Raw genomic sequence first — 20,487 nt, 5'->3', positions numbered from 1 at the left:
CCACTTCTCTGCATTCTGCCCAAAAAGATGAAACCAAGGTAGGAAATGCACCCCGAGCATTGTTCCAGGGCTAAAAAATGTGAATTAAACAACAGCTTTGATCAGTATGCAGGGAAGAATAAAAAACAACCAGGAAGATGCAGTTATGTTAGCAACCATAGACAATGGATGCTAGGCTCAAACAACAGCTAAGAGAGAGATGCCAAATTCCATCCACTGAAAATCAGTAGCAAGGATAAATGTAGAACACTGGGTGTGTAATGGGCATTAAAAATGGTCAGGGCCAAAATATAAGACATTCTAATGCCCAGGAGTTCCAGTTTCCAAATAAGAAGTACCAGAGTGAAAGACAAAACCTTCCAAGCAGGACAGAAGCAGATGTGGAAATCCTTAATTGCAATCTCAGAGGAATATGGGCACGTTCTGGTCATTTGGTGTTAAAAGGGAGACCAAAGCACATCAGAGGCGCTCCCTTCTTTCCGGTATCTTCCAAGGATCAATTGTACAGCTTTTGACTTTAGAAATCCAAAAAAACACAAGATGATTTTACAGAATTAGCAGTTCAATGAGCATCAAGAGGTTCCTAAACTATAAAATATGATATTTTTCACTGCCTTTCTTTATATACCAAATTCAAATTCTACCAAAAACATTGAAGAATGAATGCAACACCCAACACATTCTGGACACTTACAGTTTTTCCTTCTTAATTAACAACTAATAATGTTATTCCAATCCAATCCAAAAACCTTTATTAGGCATAAAACCAGAAGTACCATACATTCCAAGTACAATAAGAGGATCATTGTTGCACATCTTGTAGAACACGGATTAAAAATGTGGCAACTGCTTCAGAAATTTCTACATGAGGGTTGTTCAATAGCTTAGACATTTTTAGTTTGTCTGAGAAAAACATAAATTCTAGAGGTAGTAAAGCTCCCAGCTCGATTCTAATATCATTATACCTCGAACAGTAAAGCAGGATATGAGGAATTGAGTCCATAGTGTTGGGACAGTACTGACAACAATACTCACTTCGTGGGATGTTAAGGAAACAACCTTGAAGATAGACAGAGGGGAATGAGTTGCACCTTGCTCTGGTCATGATCCATCTGCACTTATAGTTGACAAGCTGTTCTAAATATACAGCAGGGCTAGATTTCTGGGTGTGATCCCAAAGTATAGAGGGGAACAAGAGCTTTGCACAGCACTGAGGAGAGATTGGTATTCCTGGTCATACAGTCTGGTCTTTAGACAATGGTAAATTTCCATGGCGGTAAGCATATGAAGAGACTCCCATGAGAAACCCAAGGAGAAGATTTTTTTTTCAATATGAAGCCACCACTTCGAAAGCTGAAGCTCCCTCATTTCTAGCAAAAATAAACTTTTTGGATCTGTGCACAAGCCAGAACTTTAAGCCAAAACTTAAAATTTACAGCCCGTCCCCTAGTTTCTAATAGATGTTGCCCTGATTCCAAACAAAGCACACCATAAGGGACACAATGTGGGAATAATGTTATTTGGTTCCAGAATTTCATGTGCATTATTTTATAAGAAAATGTATCATTTTTATTTATGTGCTTTATGACTGGTTGTCATGCTGGTTGTCACACCTGACCACCACTGAAAACCTAAGGTAAGAAATCATGTTCTAAAATGGATTCACACTGGATGTTATTGAAAAAATGTCAAGCTCCAGAACAGTTTTGTATGCAGGTCTTCAGCAGAGACTTTCTATGAAACACCACTGAGTTTTTGTAGGAATTATCACATATTTGGAAACAGCTGAGAACATAGAGACTGCAGAATCTCTCGTTAATACAAATGACGAAGTGAATGATGAACAAAAGATGAGTGAGTTGGTGGGACAAAGCTGTAAGGCATGTCAATTTTTAATTAAAAAATTATGTAGCAGAGAGGATACTAATGAGCCAATAATCCCAAGAGGCCATTTTCACAATTCCTGTCTGATTGCAGTGCCCACATTAGTCAAAACTAAATTACTCTTATTTAGACCTGGTTAAAAAGGATGGTCTTTTTTTTAAAAAAAATCAGCATACAACTATCACTGAACATGATATGGAAATGAGACTGACACTCCATGACTCATTCAAGGACACGTAGTCGAATGGGGTTCAAATCTGCGTTTTCCTCATCCAAGACATGCTAGATATAGACCACCTTTTTCTACTCTTTCAGACCTATGTGCACTATACATACTTAAGTAACATCTCAAAAGTACCTGGAAGCACTTCGTAAATGTCATCCTCTATTGGTTGTGTGCTCATTTTTGGTGAATGTCCATCACTTTCCCCAACGTCATCATATTCTTCATCCTCCTCTGGAATAACTTCCGATTCCATGTCTGTTACCAAGAAAATACCACACAGATACAACAGGTATCTTCTCAACAACATGAGTTTACCGTATTACATCAATTAGTCCATGGAAGGAAAAAACACACTCAGTTGTTCAATCTGAAATCCAAGGAAATGCAGCACCCAAGTTACAACTGCAATATTGAGAAATTTTAATGGAACACAGGTGTGACTGTTACCTTTTATTTGGCTAGAATTTAATATGGGGTGCATTCAGCTTAATCTTTGCGTTATCCACAGTTCTGCAGTAACTACATTAAGAATAGCTTTACAGCATGATCCTACACTTGCTCACTTTCAAGCAAGTGCTGGTAAGTCCAATAAGACTGACTTTTTAACTGTGAATAGGATTGCAGTTTCACACATACAGAATCATGTCAGAAAGAACTGTGTAAAACAGCAAATGCAACAGTAAAAGAGGCATGGTTGCAAAACAGGTCCTTTCAGACTAGCAGGAACTCTGCTAGAAAGCTTTTACTGGCAGATCACATTATAAACAACAAATCATGGCATCAACTGACTTACCTTGTAATACGAAAGTGAGGCTCTGCACCCATTCCTCAGCTTCTTTTGGCGTGGCAGCTGTAAACTATCCAGAAAGTTGATTTTAACGAGTAGCAAATAATAAACATAACAAATACAGCAAACACCATATTAGCCACAAAAAGAAAGTAGCATTCTTGTCACTTTCTCAAGCCACCATTAGTAATTCTTTTCATGTCTTCTGGTACCTTTCTTGCAAGGATGCTTCTTATAATGTACAGTTAATTTTGACAAATTTATGTAATTGAAGCAGAGGATGATGGATTTGAAACTCTGATCAGCAGCTGGCAGCTGTGCAGGAAAAAAAGCTGCTTCTCTTCATCAATGTCAGAAGCAGGACTGATGAACGAAATTCGCCCTTGACAATTAGAAGACACCCATGAATTTCTTTAGACTGCTGGGTACAGTTTTCTTAAAAATGTTCTTGTCAGATTCCAACACAGTACCTGACAACTTAATTAACTGGCTTTCAACTGCAATCTCAGATATTTAAAACTTATTAAACTTACATTCCACATTGATGCCTAGCTGATAGGTCTTGAATTGCACAGCTGATAATGTGCTTTTACTTTGATTTCCCTCCCAGACCTTTAAGCAATACAATACATATTTAACACTTTGGGGCTTTTTAATATATATAATTCAATTCTCTTACAATATAATTCATCCTAGAAAAAAATCATGCAAACCTATTAGATAACAGATATTAAAATATAAGCACTGAAATGGACCAATAGATAAAAGTGACATATTGGTTGTTCTTATCCCCCAAAAAGATAATATTAGAACTTAATCTGGATTTTAACATTATTATATGACTGTACGGGGTAAGAAAATCAAGCAGGATTTTTTCCCCTTTTTTCTAACATGTCAGGAGTTGTTTTATTGAAATGTTAATGTCTCCATAACTGGAACAGTAACAGTTTTATCAATTTAATTTGAAGACGACATAAAAAGTCCAACCTGATAAATGCGTTTATCAGGTGCAGCGATTTCAAAACAGCAATCTTTCTTCCCATCCTTCCGAAGGGTATTATTCATTCTGACGGTGTAGCCATCTATAGCAAATTCACCTTTCTGTTGTTTGTCTGTCGGAGATAAAAAGCAAAGATAGAACTTCATTCGCAACGCTGGATGCGAATGGCCCGGCAGGTTATCATTTATTCAGATTTTTGTTTTCCATTTCATGAATATGCGAAAGAATTGGGTTGCACGTTATTAGCGGAATGGTTCAGGTGATGCTTTTAGAGATAAAACTCTTCTTGGAAAAAACAGAAGGTGCAAAACAAAATACATTTTTATGAAGGCTGCCTATGGAATTCCACAGGGTGCTGCTTACAGATGGTCTTATTTAGTGAGAAGCACGAGGAATGACACCTGTACCTGGGGAGAGCCAAGAACTGGAACCTGGAACTTGCAAGACAAGCGTACCATAAATCAGTGTCTCTTCCTGGTTCGGTAATCACTGGGAAAACCTGTCCAGTGAAGAACTGGCTGATTTCCCTACTATGTCTGCCACCACCAAACCTAACAGCATCTCAAATACTAAATTTCCCACTTGCTAGAACAGCAGTTGAAAAAACCTCCCTTCATCCACTAACCAACACTGCAGAAACACACATGGCTTCCCAAAGACCCGCTGCAAATAATTGTTTAAACAAAAAGTCATACTAAATAGGAGGCCAAGTTTCAGTACATAAGCAGCTTTGAAATTAAGGAAAAGCCAAACAATTAATTTGTTGGACAGCACAGTCTTGACCCACTCCTTGGAGAAAGGAAGAGAATGCTAAGGGGCCTCAACATTTACAGGAAGCTGTTACCCAACAGAGACAAATTGAAAGCAGGCCATGAAAAGTTACAGAAGGCTCTAGAGGCAACAATCAATGCAGCTAAATGTAAGGTGATGCCCTCTGGATAGAGGAAGTACAACAAGAAGATAAAACAACCATTCTGAGTTCTAGAAAAACTCTATTCAGCCCAAACATGTGCTGCAATCTTAAAAACACTTCCTTGGGAACAAGCCCCACTAAATAAAACAGAACATAATTCTCAGCAGACCTGCTTAGGATTGCTCCCTAAAGTACTAAAGAAAAGTATTAATGGACATCAGGAAAGGGATGCAGTAAAACCTGTTTACACCTATAGTGTGCTCATATCTTGAGCAGCAGAGGCGTAGTGGTTAAGAGCAGGTTTACTGTAATCTGGAGGAACCGGGTTTGATTCCCCGCTCTGCTGCTTGAGCTGTGGAGGCTTACCTGGGAATTCAGATTAGCCTGTGCACTCCAGCACACACCAGCTGGGTGACCTTGGGCTAGTCACAGTTCTTCAGAGCTTTCTCAGCCCTACCTACCTCACAGGGTGTTTGTTGTGAGGGGGAAGTGAATGGAGTTTGTAAATCCCTTTGAGTCTCCTTTCAGGAGAGAAAGGGGGATATAAATCCAGTTCCTCCTCCTCCTCCTCCTTCAGAAGTGCAGAGCGTGCACTTCTGCAACATGGCTTTCATTTTAATAACACATAAGGATAGATCCACAGTGGTATGTATTATTCTACAGCTGGCCCCTAATCTACTTCAATAGAGGTTCAAACCAGATTATATAGGGGAAATCCATGAACAGATCTCCAGCATGCTGGATAGTAATTGAAGCAGGAGCAATTCAGATTGGAGGTCGGGTTTGTTAGCGTTTCTCACATTGCTTTGAATCTGCTGTGTATCCGAGCCTGCCTCAGTCCTTAGATTCTGGAGATACAAGTCAGGTAGCTTCCTTGTCACCATTTAGGATTAGGTTGTTAGGTTAGGTTGCCCTAAGACAAGTAAGCAATAATTATCCCCTTTAGCCTAAGTGAATGTAAGTGAGAAATAAGAAAGGGCCCCCCACCTTCCCTTTCTAGATCTATCCAATAATGCAGCTGGGAGAAAGTAACCCATAACCAAAAGAACAAACTGTAACACACACAAAAGGTGACATGGAAAACAAAAAGGACTTCCTCCTTCCATACTGTCCTGACTAGCAGCTAGGATCTCCCTCTCAAGTCCTGCTCAGTGTGTGCCTGCCTTGAGAGGGGAGGTAGATGGCAACTACAGGCATTTCCCATGGACGCACCTTGCATTTAGACAACAGCTTGCTTGCTAATTACACTTGGAAGACTTTATCTATCACCCACCCAAAGATGGATCACCATTTCCATGGCAAACTTGGGCCTTGGTAAAAGTGTTTGAAGGCTAACAAACTTTCTGCCCCATATGTCAAGGAGATCCTCAGAAGCAGATTTTTCTTCTTTATAAGGCCAAATAGAAAGTAGGTGTCCATTCAAGCCTCCCACCAAGGGAGGATCAATGCACTTTTTCCACAGGATATTACAGTGGTTGGCACATGCGTCTCATCAATGCCCAGTCCAAAGAGAAAGCAGAGGGAAAGTACCAGAATGGCAGAATGGGGACATTCTCAGTTCCCCACCCTGATGGATATTGTGACAGTTGGTCAGGTTCACAGATTCTGAGAGTCAGTATGCTATAGCGATTAGACATAGGTGTCAAACTCACAGCCCTCCAGATGTTATGGACTACAGTTCCCATCATCCTCTGCCAGCATCATGCTGGCAGGGGATGATGGGAACTGTAGTCCAGAACATCTGGAGGGCTGCAAGTTTGACACCTGTGGATTAGAATATCAGATTAGGATCTGGGCTATCCAGGTTGGAACCTCTACTCTGCCATGGAAGCTTAGTGGGTAAACTTGAGGATTAGGATCTGGGCTATCCAGGATATCAGATTAGGATCTGGGCTATCCAGGTTGGAACCTCTACTCTGCCATGGAAGCTTAGTGGGTAAACTTGAGGATGTCGCACACTCTCAGCCTAACCTACTTCACAGGGTTATTTCTGCGAGGATAAAATGGAGGAGGAGAATGATGTCATGATCTAATTTGGGTCCCCAATGGGAGCAAAGTGAGGTAGAAGTATCCAAAAAATTAATTAATTAAAATTATGGTCATCAATAAAAGCCAACAGAAAGACATTGCTGCTCAACTTTTATTGCATTCTAGTCACCATTACAAAAAGGCTGGGGGTCTTATGGCTGGCTTCAACCAAGCATTCCTTTCATGCTGTGACTGCTCCCCCCAGCCTCCACCAGCTACTCTGTGCATGCTTATGTGATGCTTCCTTCTATACCACAAATTATCTTTTTTTCTTGGTGAAGACATGATGTGGAAGGGGGAAGACATATATACAAGAACATTATTTGCAGCAGAAAAAGAACCAAATGTTTTTGTATTCATCTTCTCCATCTCCCACACTGCAAATTATTTTTTTTCTTCCTGTTTCTGGAAGTGAGAAATTGATTGATTACTATCACAAAAAATTATAAGTTTTTACGAAAAGGGTTTTTATTGTAAAAACCAAACGCAAGCTACTATGTATCTTCTTTTGTATTACATGAAATAAGAAATCTAAGGAAAATACACATTTTGAAAACTCGTTTTTCACATAATCCAGGACAGATCTATGGTGCATGTTATGGGATGTCACAAACGCTTCAAAAGGTTCAAGTGTGATTAGATAAAAGTGTGATTCGATAAAGTAATGAATGATACAGCCATCAACAGCTATCAGTGTGGCTGACTAAGGGATAAAAACATGTTGTGAGTGACCCAAACTGCAAGAAGTTGAATATTACAAGGGAGCAATTGATCTGGAAGTTGTCCATTAGCTTCTCTTGCATTTCCTCTGAAGTAACTGGTGCTGTTGATTGTCAAAGACAGGATAGTGGTTTGGGTTCTTTTATTCTTAAGATACATGTGTCAGCAGTAGATGCTCTAGAGAAGGCTCACCAAGGTTTGGTTGCAACTATAAGCCAAGGCCATTTGCTAGAAATTTGAAAAATCAATTTAAACACCTCTATAGTAGTAAGATGCACATATGAAGATTATTTTCCAACTCAAGGATAACTTTTCATTGGTAAGATGCAGTATCAATCAATCAAACTTTATCTGCTACTTCTTAACGTGGCTCCAAATAGTTTTAATAGGCAGTTGTGAAGGTAAAGTCTGTCAAGGGCACCCACCAATAGAGAGGCATTTTTCCTGAGAACAATAATTAATTTCAATATCAATTATTGTAATCCTTCAGCCATTTGTGCTTCATGGTGCTCTCCAGTGATGGAGATAGTTGACCAATCATTTCTTTTTTTTTTAGTTAACTGGCTGGGAACTTTCTTCTGGAGAATCAGCTTCTGAAAGCACTGTGGCCCCAAATTTATCCTCAAGCTACACCCTACAGTAATCATTTTTACTGATTAAAATACCTCTCCAAGAATTATTCAAGGATAGGATGCTAACTTCAATTCTAGCATAGAGGTTTGTTCATCAAAACACTTCTACCTCCCCTTTCTCTACTCCAAGCAAGTCAATATGACTGGTTGTTCCCCCTTTGCCCCTCCCAACATGCCACAGTTTGGACCAGGAATCATCCCCATTGGACCTGTCATGAATAATTTTATTCCTCTTGTGGTGACATGGCTCACTTGCTTGAGCCATCCGGATTCTTTTAATACTCTATCCCTTTTTTTATCAGAACCCTGCTTGTCTTTAACCCCATTTGTTCTCCAACTTGGGACCAAAACAACTTGAATTAGGAGGGTAATCTGTGGGTCAGGCCCATACTACACAACTTCCTCTCAAACATAATTTCCTGGACTTCACTTGCTGGCTATTGTTTCCCCAGCAATGTGTTCAGATAGCACTTTCACAGTTAGTGCCAAGCCATCCTAAAATACTTCCTCAAACTAGAGGATGTTTTCTAAGTATAACATTAGTATTTCCTAGATTAGATTTCAACACAAGACACACAGTTAGTGTAGTCAACCTTCCACTAAATAAGTTTCTTCCATTTTTAGACATGGCTGGGAATACATGGCAGCAGGAGAATCCCATTTAAACAAAAAAGGAAAAAACCACTGTGAAGCTGACAGCCACGGGGTAAGCGCTGCATGCATAAAGGGCCTAAGATTATATACAGTGTGACATATCATGCTTACATGCAACTCGGTCATATTGTTATGGTCAACAGAAACATGAACAGGGGCCAAACAGAGAGGCAAAACCCATCTCTTCACTTGATTGTCTCCCAAGCTTGTCCTTCACGGATGAACCTCAGGTTACGTGACCAACCTGTACCACTTACTGCCAACCAACTACAAAGAGGACAAGGAAGCCAAACAAGAAACTGTTGCTGCTGCACTTCCAATTGCTTGCACTCTGGAGTCAACTGCTCACTGAACATCCTTGAAGAAGTGAAGGAAAAGCCTAGAAACAGTGACTATTTTCACATATTGAAATACAGGGAAGCCTTCCCCCGACCCCAAACACTGCAGATTAGTTGGAGGTAGATTACTCCAAGCTGCCAGTAATCATTAAAACTACTTGAAACCAAATATTAAGATGCAGAAAGATGAGGGGGACACTACTGGACTTGTGCAGACCCACAGAAAGCAGGACACAGGCAGATGACATTGTGCATCCATGACACAAATGCCATCTGCCTCCAGTTTCTGAATGGCTTAAGTCAACCCACTCTTTTATTGAACATCTCTGAACACTGGCAAATGCGTATTCTTCAGCAAGGGGTCCTCTGTTTCATGCTGTAAAGTGACAGAACAAGCTCTCAATTTTATCTGGAAAACCATTTTCAAAGTTTTAACACAGAACTAGCTGTACCTTAATTAGAAAAATACTTCAAAACCTAAACAATATCATAAATTTGTTATTTGACTGCTGTGAAAATTCAAAACTGCTATATATCCCAATCAGAATGAAAATGTTAAGAAGATGGTAAGCAGATACAAAAACATCTAAACATTTTTTGAGGAAGGCGAAGAAGGGAGAAAAGAAATACCAAAGGAACTAAGTCATCTTGAAATCTGATAAAAGTTTGGGGCGGGGGGAGGGAGCGACCTCTCTGAAATTCCTTAAACAGCAGCAACAACAACAGCAAAAAGGTAAGACATAGCAGAGAAGGAATAATCACACTGTCTGGAAGCAGACAGCACAATACACTGGCGTAATGCCCATTGGGCAAGGTGGGCAGCTGCCCAGGGCATCACTTTGTGGGGGGGCATCAAAATGCTGGGTTCGTTTTTGGGTATTTTAGTGGTGTTCCATTTTTGGCCTGCAGGGGGCGCAGTTTTTAGGCCAGCGGCACCAAAATTTCAGCGTATCATCAGGGGACTGTCCTTATGCTACCCCCCAAGTTTGGTGAGGTTTGGTTCAGGGAGTCCAAAGTTATGGACTCCCAAAGGGGTGCCCCTATCCCCCATTGTTTCAAATGGGAGCTAATAGGAGATGGGGGCTACAGTTTTGAGGGTCCATAATTTTGGCCCCCTTGAACCAAACTGCACCAAACCTGGGGGGTATCATTAGGGCAGTCTCCTTATGAGACCATGAACGTTTTAAGACTGTGCCTTCAGAAATGTGCCCCCCAGCCTGCAACCCCCATTGACAGAAATGCAGAAAACTCAATGCAGAACATTGGGAAAATTTCGGGATGTTCTTGCAGGGAGGGCATTCTTGGACGTATCAGCACCAAAATTTCAGGGTATTATCTGGAGACTGTCATGATGGGACCCCCAAGGTTTGCGTGATTACCAGTTTGGGTTCAGGGGGTCCAAAGTTATGGACCCTCAAAAGGGTAGCCCCCATCTCCTTAGCAAAGGAGGAAATGTGGGATGGGGTACACCCCATTTTCTGAGGAGTCCCATAACTTTGGACCCCCCTAAACCAAGCTTCTGCACACCAAACTTGGGGTCCCATTGGAGAACTAGTTTCCAGATGATACCCTGACATTTTGGTGCTGATACATCCAAAAATGTGCCCCTTCAGGAACATCCTAGAAATTTGCCCAAGAATCTTTGTTCTGCATTGAGTTTTCTGTATTGCTGTCAATGGGGGTTGCAGACTGGGGGGGGCACATTTCTGAAGGCACAGTCTCAAAACTTTCCGGGTCTCATCAGGAGACTGCCCTGATGATACCCCCAAGGTTTGGTGCAGTTTGGTTCAGGGGGGCCTCAAAACTGTAGCCCCCATCTATTCACTCCCATTGGAAACAATGGGGGATGGGGCACCCCTTTTGGGGGTCCATAACTTTGGACTCCTTGAACAAAACCTCACCAAACTTGGGGGGTAGCATAAGGACAGTCTCCTGATGATACACTGAAATTTTGGTGCCGCTAGCCTAAAAACTGCGCCCCTGCAGGCCAAAAATGGAACACCACTAAAATGCACCCCCTGCAGGCATCAATGTCCTGGTGCAAAAAAAAATGTGGGCGTGGTGGAGTGGCCACCCATGGGGGGGGGGGGCATCTAACTCAGGTTTTGCCCAGGGCTACAGTTTGCCCAGGGCTGCCTCGTTACGCCCCTGGCACAATATATACCAGATCAGAAAAGAAAATGGCAGCAGGCCAAGGACGTCACTCATGAATTCAGAATGCATCAACACAGAGGGTTGGTAAAAAGTCAACTGCTAAATGTATTTCTTAAGGTCAGTGGCGTAGTGCCCACGGGATGGGGGGGTGCGATGCCTCAGGCAGAGCAGCGACAGAGGTGTGGCTGGGCCATCGAGGGGGCATGGCGGGGGCATTCTGGGGCGGGGGTGGCCAACGCTGAGGCAGGGGCGTAGGGCGCGCATGCGTCCCGGCGCAGTTTCCTTGCTCCACCTCTGATTAAGCTAAACCACAAATATTACAATACCTTTGTCATTTCCATAATAGTAGAAGACGGTCCGACTCAGAGCACACCATCGTTTTTGCCACTCAAAGCCAAGGAAGGTGTGGTCTGCAATTAACACAAGTCAAGTTAGTTGTTCTTCCTACATTGGATCAGGCTTACCCTGAGTATCATTTTTACTATGGAAACTTTTATAAGTATGGAACTGTTTTATATAATCAATTAAAATGTGGAAGTGTAATGTCAAAAAAATCCACTTTATAATAACACACGCCCAATAAGCCACTTTGAACTACAAGAAAGAATATAAATGCCTTCATAAATAAACCAGCTAATACCTATGGCTCCAAAGCCAAATATGGCTCTTTTGAAAAGGCAATGAATTTTTTATGTGTAGGTATGTATATTGGAGGGGCTGGCTAAAACAGCCTGTTGGTGGGGAAAAAATGGCAGGAGAAGGTTCTTATGGTTCTAAACAGCTTCTTAAAGATGCCTTACAGAAAGAAAAACAATATAATTGAAAAGCAGCCATTAATCCAAGTGCAAATTATGAACTTGCACTTTATACTAGTGTACTTTCAACCACCAGTATTTGGGCTGCAGAAACTGGGTTACTGACCCATAACAGTAATGTTACACTGTACATTTTCAGTTTGACAAACAGGCTCTCTTATACTGGCTGTTTAATAATCTCTTGTTAGGAATTTTGACATTGTTTGGCTCTTCAATTATAAAAGGTGGCTGTCCAACTAATATACAAAAAGACTAACATCATTTCTGCTTATTTATTCACTAAGTGTACGTACAGTGCTTTAACTGTTTCTAAAGTGATTGATGACATACAACAGCTGCTGTAACACAGCTTGCATACAATCTTTAAAACTCAATAAAATTTGAAAACCCTAAACACTCTTATTTTAAATATTTAATCAGAAGTAGGATAGAAGTTAAAAACGGGGTCTTGTTCTTAACTGAGACAACATTAACAAACATCAGTTTATTCATGACGTGTTAAAGCCTGGTTTACTGAATCACTGAAGGCAGAAAATGGGGGGAACCGAGAAATTAAAGTGATAGTTTCAAAATCAGGAAGAATAAAATATTTCCTGATTGCCCAGCAAATAGGAAACCTTTTTGAAAACATTTGGAGAAAAAGAATCGCTAGTTTAGTGTAGCCAAATAAAACATTTTCAGTCTAGAAGAAGGGGTTTAAAAAAAAAAACTGGGAGGGGGGACGTGGGAAACTCCTACAGGTAATATTTAATTTTCCAACCTCAAGATGTTTTATTTGTGTTGTGCAGAAAATGCTATTGATACAAACAATAGGGCAGAAAACAATTTCTTGATGACACTGATTGTATGTAATCTGATTGTCCAAATCTGCTTACCTTTTCTGCGTTTTTCCAGGTACCCAGACTTTAACACAAACTGAAGGTCTTGGGCAGCCACAGGAAGAAACTGAGTCCCTGAAAGATGAGTAGAGATAAGTAAACACCCGGTGAACCTGTTTCTCTAAAGCCACTGGTAAAGTAATACAACAAACAAAGTATATGCTTAATTAACAGATGTATATTCACCGCTTTGGAATATACAAATGAAGGAATTTTAGGACAACATCATTTATTAAACTTAATTTTATTTCCATGTCAAGTGTTCAGTATGTAGATAAGCATGTGAACTGGGTTTCGAACGTTTACTCATCGGAACCTGTACAATTTATGAACAAAGACCTTCTGGAGTAAGGGAGCTATGAAGTACCATCGGTGCTTTTTGACGGGCCATGTTTAATTTGGCTGATTCAGTTGTATTGTGTGTGGGGTAATGGTAAATATGCCAGACTAGGATGGGGAAGAATTTGGATTCAAATTGCTGCTTAGCCATGATACTCTTGGACTGATTCTGAGCCAGTCACAATCTCTCATATTAACCAATTTCAAAGGGATGATGCGAGAGTAAAAGGAGATGAAGAAGAACAGTAGTTTTTATACTTTGCTTTTCTTTACCTTTAAGGAGCCTCAAAGTGACTTAAAATCACTTTCCTTTGTGTGGGAGGTGGGGCTGAGAGTTCAGAGAGAACTGTGACTAGTTCAAGTAACCCAGAAGGCTCCATGTGATAGAGTGAGGAAACAAACATGGTTCATCAGATTAGAGTTCACTGTTCATGTGGAGGAGTGAGGAATCAAATGTAGTTCTCCAGGGCTCATTCTGCACATGCAGAATAATGCACTTTCACACTGCTTTCAGTGCTCTTTGAAGCTGCGCGGAATAGCAAAATCCACTTGCAAACAGTTGTGAAAGTGGTTTGAAATTGCATTATTCTGCGTGTGCGGAAGGGGCCTAGGTTAGAACCCACCACTCTTTACCACTACACCACTCTGGCTCACCGTGTATGTTGTCCAGATTTCTTGAGAGAGCAAGCAGAACAATAATGTGATTGGAATTAACTATGTGAATGAACTTCCCAGTGAATGCATTCCCCCCACACACTCACTCTCACTCTCACTCTCACTCACTCACTCTCACTCACTCACTCTCACTCACTTTCTCTCTCTCTCCAGCTAAGGCTTGTTCTCCTCTTTCCACACAGAGATTTCAAAATCTGGTTTCATCCTCTTTTGGATTCCTAGTCCAGAGAGTATCATGGTTTCATAGGAATCAGCCTTACATGCTTTCTTAAGTCTAGTTAAAACTGTTCAAAGAATGACATTAGGAGCAGCAGTGACCTAGTGGTTAAGAGCAGGTGTACTCTAATCTGGAGGAACCGGGTTTGATTCCCCGCTGTGCTGTGCTTGAGATGTGGAGGCTTATCTGGGGAATTCAGGTTAGCCTGTGCACTCCAACACATGCCATCTGGGTGACCTTGGGTTAGTCACAGTTCTTCTGAGCTCTTTCAGCCCCACCTACCTAACAGGGTGTTTGTTGTTGGGGAGGGGGGAAGGAGGGAAAGGAGATTGTCAGCCTCTTTGAGTCGCCTTACAGGAGGAAAAGGGGGGTATAAATCCTCCTCCTCCTCCTCTTCATTAAATTACAAACTGAGCAAAAGGGGGAGCAAGGTACTTCAGAGCCAGCACACATTATCCTATAATCATTTTAAAGCAAAATTTTCAAGCACTTTGTAGCACATACATGCACATTTAAACTAAGAAGAGTGCATGTGAAAACATGGCCAGCAGAATGGCTGGGGGTGGGCAGTGGGCGGGTGCAGACAGAAAAGAAAGGTTGTTTCTATGTATTATCGCACAAGCATCAGATGACAAGAGTTTGTGTGAAATATCTTGATAGTTTCCCAGAAAGCGTCACCATCCCAGGGGTAAGTTGAAGGCGAGTGGTCCCTATAGGCAAACTCAGTAGAGATAAAGGACTGGCACCACCTTCCCCTCAAAAAAAAAAATCTGTGGCCACAATCAGGAGTGAACTGGCTCCGTGGCTGCTCCCTCCCCCTTTTTTAAAGTCATGGGGGCAGGGACGTAGGTATAGATTTTTATGGGGGGTTGGGGGCGGGACCATGCCCCTAAGCCCCACCCCCTGCCTCAGTGCTTATAAAAGCAGCTCTCCGAAGCCAAGGACGGCAGACTCCCCAGCCCCATCTGCCCCATCCCCCTACCGGCAGGGCTCCCAGCCTGCAGCCAGCAGTCCCTTCTGCCCACCCCTCTGGGCAGAGGTGTAGCTAGGGAAAATGGACCCCGGTGCAAAAGCTGAGTGCATGGGCAGTCGCTGTGATGCTGGAATCCACCCCCAAACAGCATCATTTTCAATGGTGTTTAAACTAGGGAGCCCAGATTCTCCTTTTAAATCCACCTTGAAGGGAGAATCTGGGGTCCCCAGTTAATACAACATTGAAAGTGATGCTGTTTGGGGGTGGGTTATCCCCCTCCCTGAAACAGCATCACTTTCAATGTTTAAACTGGGGACCTCAGATTCTCTCTTTAAATCCATGCAGAAAGGGGTGGATTTAAAAGGAGAATCTGGGGGAATTTTGGGGGTGCCTGTTTTCAGGGGTGCAATTGTTAAGTTAGCAGCACCAAAATTTCATGGTATCTTTAGGAGACTCTCCCAATGATACCACCCAGGTTTGGTGAAGTTTGGTTTAGGGGGTCCAAAGTTATGGACCCTCAAAGTCCCCATCTCCTATTAGCTCCCACTGGAAACAATGGGGGATGGGGCACCCCTTTTGGGAGTCCATAACTTTGGACCCCCTGGACCAAACGTCACCAAACTTGGGTGGTATCATCAGAAGAGTCTCCTGAAAGATCCCTGAAATTGTGGTGTTGCTAGCCTAAAAATTGCACCCCCTGAAGGCCACAAACTGAAAAAACACTTAAAAATACAAAAACACAAACAGGGCGGAGCTTTGGACATGCAATGGGGGTCTTCAAATCCGGGGAAAAAAAACCCCTTACCTATGTCCTTGCATGGGGGTGTAGTGATACCTGCATCTGAGAAACCCAGTTCAAATCCCCGTCTGCCATGGAAGCTCGTTGGGTGACTTTGGACCAGTAACACACATTCAGCCTAACCAATCTCACAAGGTTGTTGTGAGGTTAAAATGGGGAAGGACAGAACATTGTAAGTCACTTTGGGACCCCATTGGGAAAAAATGAGAGATAAAAATAAAGTATGTAAATTAGTCATGGATCTCCCACAGACATCTGTTTTGGCTCTCATTTGTAGTCTTCAGGAGAAAAGCCATGCATTCTGAAATGATGACTCAGTTAAAGGCTAGTTGTCTGGTACCAGACCAATTCAGCCATGATGTTGATATTTTCATCTTTCCCACAGTATCATCCCTAGCCATTCCACAACAGAGGACTTTTGTCTGCTGCCAGAGGCCTTCAAGAAGGTGAAAGGATGGTCTCTGAATAGTCCACTGTTCTACAGAAGAAACTCTGGGTCCATTTCAATTCAATTCTCAAATACTCCAATTCCAAAACTAACATAGATCAATGCATCACATGTATGTTTCTTCCTTGAAGCAAAAGCTTAGAGAGGTATGCATAGTTTCCACATTTTATTGTCACAACAATCCTGTAAGACATGTTATGCTGAATGACTGGCTCAAAGATCCCCTTTTCAGAGAATCAAGATTGGGCACGGATTTGAATCCATCTCCTCAAATCCCAAAACACTGGCTCCAATCCATTATATAAACTACATATTGAAAGTGTAACTAATTTCACACTACAAATTATTTTGACACCTTTGCCTTTGTTTCCTTGGTGCCGAAAGTCAACTGTCTTTCACTTGGATATATCACTTGGGTTCTTCGGCAGTCAGACAGATCTACTACACCACACAGTCCTTGATTTTTAAAAAGTTTTAACATTAAACTTTGGTTGCGTGTGACTATACTTCAACAAATACTGCCAATAATTAAACAGTAATTAATTTCTCCTGTTACATCCCATATGCTCCTTTTCCTGCCTCGCGGTAGTTAACAGAGGCTTTACACCAATTTCAAAGGATCAGATGGAGTGCAACTGCAAAACAGGCAATTACCCAACTGTCAGCCAATTACAATGATCACCAAGAGCTCTTGGCATCAAGGTTCAGGTCGGCATCAGGCAACATGAATCATCATTTCCCAGCATGACACCATAGGCAATCATGTCATTCACAGCAGCGTCTGCAGGCCTTTGGATTATTGGAGAGAAAATGGATCTTTTTAGATAAGAGGCCACAGCGTCAGTTCAGACCCAGAGAAGAGTGGGGAAAGAAGAAGGACATCTCTGCAAAATGTCCTTAAACATGTCTCAGGGGTTCACTGTTTCCAAGCTGATCCAACAATGCTGCTAGAGTGGGTTGCCACTGGTGCTGACAGAATGCAATATCTTTCCCCTCTCTGCATTTTGCCCTCATCGCCATGATAAACAGGGTCTACGGGTGTTATTCCCAGCACTCTGCATAATCATTCTACTTCACATGATGATCAAGAATTAACATCCTCTTCGTCTGCTAATATCCGCAAAATGTGCTGCCTTTATGTTGTCCACCCTTTTATTTGCATGTTCAAAAACCTGCAGGGCACAGAATTTGCTACATACTTTCACTATCCAGCCATGATCCCTAATGTGGTCTATGATATGAGACCCTGGGAAGCCACTGCTGGTATGAAGAGACAAATACTGGCCCTGGTGGACCAATGGTTTGACTGGCAGCTTCATTGGTATGCAAAAGGTAAAGGCAGTCTCTTGTGCAAGCACTGGGTCATTACTGACCCATTACGAGACATCACATCATAGTGTTACCAGGTGGATTATGATCGTGGGAGGTTTGCCATTGCTTTCCCCAGTCGTCTACACTTCAACCCCAGAAGCTGGGTACTCATTTTATCGCTCTCGGAAGGATGGAAAACTGGCCCATTGGTATGAGTACCCTCTAAAAGGCAAAGAATATGGAAGATGAGGTGAACGTACACTCAAGAGGGTAAAAAGAGAAAGAGGAAATGCATCTGCTTGAGTTCTTCGTGGATCATAGGAACTGGAAGGAAAGGGGAACTGGACCTGGTACTAATCTTGGACCACCCCAAATATAAGATGCTATAAGCTTCTCAGAGCTCTAACTGCTTTAGAACCACAAGTCTAGTTAGGAGATTTAATCAGTGGCAGAGGGAAAGTGCTTCCTTGACCCTAATTAACCATGGTACTGGGAAGAGGTAAACTCAGGGTGGAGAAAAGCACACAATTAAGTGCACAGTTCTCGATTCCTGTTCCTCCTGTCACCCACCCTCAAAATCTCCCCCCCTCCCCCAAGAACAAGAAATAATTATAAATTCATCCTCCTGCTAAGCAGTGAGGTGAAGGACATGATTCTCCATGTCTTAACAGAAAATAAGGCCTAATGCTCATGATGGGGAAAGAGTCTGTAAAAATCATCTTCAGCCAGAGAGATGTGAAAAAATCAGTTGATACTGTCAGCGTGCCAAAAGAAACAGGAAGCAGAACAGCTTTTGAGGTCTGCAGAATGTTCAAAGTACACACACACAAAGCTGTGCACATATGCCTCAGAGGCATGAGAATGCTAAAGAGGAATAACTGCATGTGCTAGTTTTCTCCTCACACTTACAAAGCTCTCTTTAGATTTGACAAAATCTGAGCCTAGGAGCACCTTGGAGTCCAGCAACATTTTCCAGGATGCAAGTTTTCATGAGTCAAAGCTCATTTTGTCAGATACAAGTAGAATGAAGATCAATCAGCACTTATATCCAGCTCAGGATATTTCACAGGTGACGACAGAGTTGACCAACATGGTTATCAGACTATTATTGGATGTATGTGTGTACACTGTCAAGTCAAATCTGAATTATGGTGACCAGTAGGATTTTCAGAGCAAAAAACATTCAGAGGTGGTTTGCCACAGTCTGCCTCTGTGAGGGCTGAGGGAGTTCTGAGAGATCTGTGACTGCAGCCTTCACGTGGAAGAGTGGGTTCTTCTGATTAGAATTGACAGATCCTAACCCACTGCACCACACTGTCTGTACACTTCCGCATGACAACCAGCCCCAATCCAAACAAAAGGTTTTCTAAACTGTTTATCACAAAAAACAACAACCCCAAAACAAAACAGAAGTTCAATTTCTCATCTGGTGTGCAGCTAGTCCATAACCTTACGCGGAAGCCATACTTCAGCTCAAAGCAGGCATTTTGTATGTGTCAACAGATTAGGAAATCTCTAGATAGAGATCAGCCTATTTCTTGCTGTACTGATTCAAATGAGTGCAGGAGTCAGGTTCATTTTTCAAAATATAATAAAATATAATAAAACTACATTTACAGCTCAGCTGCTAAAAACCACCCAGGGAAAAAGACTGAGATTAGCACTTGTTCAGTAGAATTGTGGGTGCTACAAGGATAAGCAGTATAAATGTTCAATGCTTGTTGAAAAAAAAAGTTATGTATTTCTCTAGTATTGAAAATCTTCCTTACCGCTTACTGTTATTGCTCAAAGCCATGCAATAAAACTGGAATAAGTGCTAAAGAATGCATGACAAATATCCCTTCCCACTCAGCACAGTCAGAGGAGCTTCATAAGCGCTACCTTGAGAAAAGCATGCATTCTGTACATAAAAATATTTCATACTCAACTTGATTCCTTTGTTATAGCTTCAATAGAAGGCTGGATCCAAAGGCATCTTGCAATCACCAAAGGGCTGTTTTAGAGTACCCCATGAGAAAAGGAAATTAAACCCAAAGATAATCTGCTTGCACAATTTCTTGTGCAAGCAAAAGGATTAGACCTATTTGGAATCCTACGTTACATAGCACGAATGTGAACTCTTGTGCAAACTCTTGCAAGAGTATGTGTGGAACTGTACTAGAAGCTATTTTCATTTCCTTCACAGTTTTTTTGGGCCTAGCCAAGTGATTTGGATTGTTCGACATGAATGTCCACTTTTGAAGTTCTCAGGACCTTACAGTCTGCCAAGATTCAATCAACAAAAATGAACTGTTGTAATTATATGACTAGTAGGGTCAGGGCTGTCTTTATCTAGTACTATTCACCCAGCAAAGCTAAGCCAATTCCTCACTGATGGGAGAAGCTCAAGTTGACTGTTCCTTACAACAGATTTTTGATCAGCACTATTAGGTCATCTATTTCAGCCTTTTGCCAATTTCATCCGCCTCAACACATGTGCACAGAGCTCCCACAGCAAATATTAACTATGGCTGCCTCTTCCACTGGCTTTAGTCAACTGTGACATACAAAATAGGTCATGCTTCTGTTTAAGGGGGTCATAGCAGCAACCTCCCCTCTGTGTTTTGGTTACTTAGATCTAAGAGGATGAGAAAGGGAGGAATGGACAAGTGGAGGAAAAGACATACAGTAATAAAATAAAAGAGGGCCCCATATTG

General features: G+C 41.7%; 1 protein-coding gene across 2 annotated transcripts in view; it reads right to left on the bottom strand.

Annotated features, from left to right (window-relative positions):
- SKAP2 (src kinase associated phosphoprotein 2) overlaps positions 1 to 20,487 on the bottom strand; it is a 140,741-nt gene that overhangs the window by 69,037 nt on the left and 51,217 nt on the right. For both annotated transcript variants that reach the window (XM_048510891.1, XM_048510890.1), the window contains exons 5-9: positions 13,027 to 13,104; positions 11,663 to 11,746; positions 3,885 to 4,009; positions 2,904 to 2,967; positions 2,243 to 2,365 (exon numbers count right to left, since the gene is read on the bottom strand). In XM_048510891.1, coding sequence (XP_048366848.1) covers positions 2,243 to 2,365; positions 2,904 to 2,967; positions 3,885 to 4,009; positions 11,663 to 11,746; positions 13,027 to 13,104 — 474 coding nt within the window. The remainder of the gene's footprint in view (positions 1 to 2,242; positions 2,366 to 2,903; positions 2,968 to 3,884; positions 4,010 to 11,662; positions 11,747 to 13,026; positions 13,105 to 20,487) is intronic.

Source organism: Sphaerodactylus townsendi, linkage group LG11 (assembly GCF_021028975.2).
Source record: "Sphaerodactylus townsendi isolate TG3544 linkage group LG11, MPM_Stown_v2.3, whole genome shotgun sequence".
NCBI classification, from domain to species: Eukaryota; Metazoa; Chordata; class Lepidosauria; order Squamata; family Sphaerodactylidae; genus Sphaerodactylus; species Sphaerodactylus townsendi.
This window is presented reverse-complemented; position numbering and strand designations above follow the sequence as displayed.